At 37.2% G+C, this 4623-nt stretch overlaps 1 protein-coding gene across 1 annotated transcript; it reads left to right on the top strand.

Moving 5' to 3' along the window:
• The first annotated feature begins 202 nt into the window (after positions 1–202).
• Positions 203–4623, top strand: LOC116119940 (phospholipase D alpha 1). Its single transcript, XM_031405876.1, is given in 4 exon segments — positions 203–263; positions 266–294; positions 1937–3809; positions 3937–4623. Coding segments are annotated over 4 exon segments (2397 nt in total). The 3' UTR covers positions 4371–4623.

Raw genomic sequence — 4623 nt, 5'->3', positions numbered from 1 at the left:
ATTTTGAATTCAGTATTTTTATTTCATGTTGTGATCAACTTTCTCGTTGGTTTGAGTCCTTTTTAACCTTTTTGAGTGTTGAAGGCGTTTCCATAGTTTGTCTGATATTATACATTGTAGATCTATGTGGGGGTGTTTGAATTCTGGATTCTGTGCTTTATTCTTCTTCTTTTTTTTTTTTGGTGATTGATACAGGTGAAAAATGGCGCATATTTTGCTCCATGGAACTTTACATGTCACGATCTATGAAGTGGATCATCTAAAAAAAGTAGTGGAGGCCACTTTTTCCGTAAGGTATAATATTCATACGATCCCAAGTTTCTTTTCAGATTTGTGTGACGGATCAAGATTTATTGAATTCTTTCTGCTGATTGCAGTGTTGATTCGATCCTGTTTTGCTTTGTGGTGCTAACTTTTTTTTTCCCTAAGATTCTGTAAATAATATCAGTGATTGATGAAGTTGTGTTGTTGTGTGGTGATCGATTTTAAAAATTAAGTTTGTGTCTTACTAAATGCAGTTTGAATAGTGATGATATACTATCAAGTGATCTAAATTTTGTAACTGTTAAAAAATTTGTACGTGAATGTGAAATAAATTTGTAGACTTGTAGTTTTAGTTGTCACAGTTTGTATATTGTGTTTACATACTTGACTGTTGATGATTGATGCATATTTCAATATCCAATCCTAATAAATAACTATTTTCCCCTGTTTTCTTGATTTATTCTATGTTGCCACAGGATGCCAAGTAATTTCAGTTTAATTTTTTTTTTTTTTTTTTTTTTTTGGGCTTTAGAAAGTTATTTTATTTATTGGATTTGTGTGATGAATTACCTTGACTATGAGTTATATTGTTGTGTTTACTCAATTTAATGGTAAATGATTTTGTTCTCATTAGTCTTTTCATCCCAAATAACCTTTTTTCAACCTTGTTTTAAAAATGACAGTGGATCTCTTTTTATTATGGTTCTGTTGCCTAAATTCTACATATCCCCAATTTCCTCGGTGTGAAACTGAAGGCTTTGTTCAGTCAAGTTTTAGAAACAACTTTTTTCTATTAATAAAAATTGGAATCTGAATTTTGTTTATTCAATATCTGAGAATGTATCTTTTAATATAATTGAGAAATAAGTTATGAGTACAAAACACATTAAAAGCGTGGTCCTAGTATTTTAGAGAAGTAAAAGAAATGATTTATGTGTTATCCCAAACTGTTTTCAATAGCATAGAAAATATCTCAAGTGGTTTCTGAATTTAAGAATAGTACTTGGAGAAGGAATTTTTGTACCTTTGAGATGTGTTTTCAACTACAATAACCAATGTGTTTCTTTGTATCTGTTTTTTTATTTGTTGAACAGAAAGCATGTTTGTAAACAATTCTGAATGGACGCTATATTGTAACAATATTTTGGTTGATATTAGAATAGCATTTGACAGATTAGTCTTTATGAAATTTTATTTGCTCAGTTTTTTTTGTCTCTCTCCAATTTATTGCTTTCTTTACTGACTTATCTTATAGTCATGCCCTTTGATCTATCTGTATGACAGAAGTTAGTGATATTTTTTCTACTATTTGAATTGCCGTCAAATATTTTCATCTGTATTATTTGTTCATTTACTTTTGTAACACTTACTACATTCCACCTTTTTTAAGTATCATGACAATTTTTGCATATTGTTCGGGGGAATTTTCCATTTCAGTATTTTTTTTAGCTTGTAGATTCATTCGATTTTTTTCTTGTTGACTCGTGTTATGTGATCTGCCAATTGGTATTTGGTTCCATATATCTGATATTTTGTCAGCTTCTCTCTTAGTTAATTCTTTTAAATTGCTAGCAATGGACCAATGGTGCTTTATGATGCAATCTTTTTTCATTATCAAAAGATATGGTCATTTGCTTACCTTCTGTTTCTCATGGATAATTTCTTCTTACAGCTAATTGGTATTGGCAGAGGAGAAAGTAGAATCTATGCAACTATCGATCTAGAAAAGGCTAGGGTTGGAAGGACCAGAATTTTATTTAATGAGGCTTCCAACCCCAGGTGGTATGAGTCTTTTCACATTTACTGTGCTCATATGGCTTCAAATGTCATATTCACTGTGAAAGATGATAATCCTATTGGAGCAACTTTGATCGGTAGGGCGTACATACCTGTTGAAGAACTCTTAGGTGGCCAAGAAGTTGATAGATGGGTTGAGATCTTGGATGAAGAGAAGAACCCTATAGAGTCAAAGATTCATGTGAAGCTTCATTATTTTGATGTAACAGAAGACCCTAACTGGTCTCGGGGTATCAAAAGTTCCAAGTATCCTGGGGTGCCATTTACATTTTTCTCACAGAGAAAAGGATGCAAGGTTTCTCTGTACCAAGATGCTCATATCCCAGATAATTTTGTACCTAAAATTCCTCTTGCAGGAGGCAAGTTTTATGAGCCACACAGATGTTGGGAAGATATTTTTGATGCAATCACCAATGCGAAACATTTGATCTACATCACTGGATGGTCTGTATATTGTGAAATCAGCTTGGTGAGGGACTCAAGGAGGCCAAAGCCTGGAGGAGACATCCATCTTGGTGATCTGCTTAAGAAGAAGGCAAGTGAAGGTGTTAGGGTCTGTATGCTTGTTTGGGATGACAGAACCTCTGTTGGTTTACTTAAAAAGGATGGACTGATGGCCACTCATGACGAAGAAACTGAAGCTTACTTCCGTGGTAGTGATGTGCACTGTGTTCTATGCCCACGTAATCCTGATGATGGTGGTAGCTTTGTTCAGGATTTACAAATTTCTACCATGTTTACTCACCACCAGAAGATTGTGGTGGTGGACAGTGAGATGCCCAATGGAGATTCAGAAAGAAGAAGAATTGTGAGTTTTGTTGGAGGTATTGATCTTTGCGATGGGAGATACGATACCCCCTTCCATTCTCTTTTCAGGACGTTGGACACGGCACACCATAATGATTTCCATCAGCCAAACTTTACCGGTGCTTCAATCACAAAAGGTGGTCCAAGGGAACCTTGGCATGACATTCACTCCCGTCTTGAGGGTCCTATTGCTTGGGATGTGTTATTTAATTTTGAGCAGAGATGGAAAAAGCAGGGTGGGAAGGATGTACTTGTTCAGCTTAGAGAGCTTGGAGACACCATAATTCCGCCATCTCCTGTTATGTTCCCAGATGACCATGAGACATGGAATGTGCAGTTATTTAGATCCATTGATGGTGGAGCTGCTTTTGGCTTCCCTGAGACACCTGAAGATGCAGCCAGAGCTGGGCTTATCAGTGGGAAGGACAATATCATTGACCGAAGCATTCAGGATGCTTATATCCATGCTATTCGACGCGCAAAGAATTTCATTTATATTGAAAATCAGTATTTCCTTGGAAGCTCATTTGCTTGGAGTGCTGATGGTATTAAGCCTGAGGATATCAATGCTTTGCATTTAATTCCAAAGGAGCTCTCTCTTAAGATTGTTAGTAAGATAGAGGCAGGGGAAAGATTCACTGTTTATGTTGTTGTCCCAATGTGGCCAGAGGGGCTTCCAGAGTCTGCCTCAGTTCTTGCAATATTAGATTGGCAGAGAAGGACGATGGAGATGATGTATAAAGATATTGCTCTGGCTCTCAGAGCTAAGGGCCTTGAGGAGGATCCCAGGACCTATTTGACATTCTTCTGCCTTGGAAACCGTGAGGTGAAGAAGAGCGGAGAATATGAATCTTCAGAAAAGCCAGAGCCTGATACAGATTACCTTAGAGCCCAGGAAGCCCGCCGCTTCATGATCTATGTTCATGCCAAGATGATGATTGGTAAGTCATTTATTTGAATTAGTTTTAAGCTAACTGGTGAGTGATATAAATTCTGTTTAACACAGAGACATCTCTCTGTTGCTAATATTTTGGTGACTGACAAATGGATTAACTCTTTCATTTGCAGTTGATGATGAGTACATTATTATTGGATCTGCCAATATCAACCAGCGATCAATGGATGGTGCTAGGGACTCTGAGATAGCCATGGGAGCGTACCAACCATATCAATTGTCATCAAGGGTGCCTGCACGTGGCCAGATCCATGGTTTCCGTATGTCACTGTGGTATGAGCATCTTGGTATGCTTGATGACTCCTTCCTCCAGCCGGAAAGCCTTGAATGTATCTCACAGGTGAACCAGATTGCTGAGAAATATTGGGACCTGTACGCCAGTGAGTCACTGGAGCATGACCTACCAGGTCACTTACTCCGCTACCCGATCGCTGTTGACAATGAAGGGGAGGTCACTGAGCTGCCAGGAACTGAGCACTTTCCAGACACTAAAGCTCGTATTCTTGGTGAGAAATCTGAATATCTTCCTCCAATCCTTACTACTTAAATGGCATTCTCTACTTGTTACTAAAAATAATTTTTCACTTGCCGCTAGTTTTAAACTGCTGTTTTTAGTAGCATAGCAATAAAACATGTATCAGAACCTGTGAGGTACGGTATTATATTTCTGCCGGGTGTTGATATCAGGATTTGTGGAGACGTGGAAGTGTGTGGTTTTGTTATTGACTGCTATAAATTTGTAAGCTGTTTTGATTTTATTCATTTATGTGTTACATGGTCCTAGATTTTGCTGTTGATTA

This window comes from Pistacia vera, unplaced genomic scaffold, assembly GCF_008641045.1.
Source record: "Pistacia vera cultivar Batoury unplaced genomic scaffold, PisVer_v2 Contig913, whole genome shotgun sequence".
Classification (NCBI taxonomy): domain Eukaryota; kingdom Viridiplantae; phylum Streptophyta; class Magnoliopsida; order Sapindales; family Anacardiaceae; genus Pistacia; species Pistacia vera.
The sequence above is the reverse complement of the archived record's forward strand: the minus strand, read 5'-3'. Positions and strand labels throughout refer to the sequence as shown.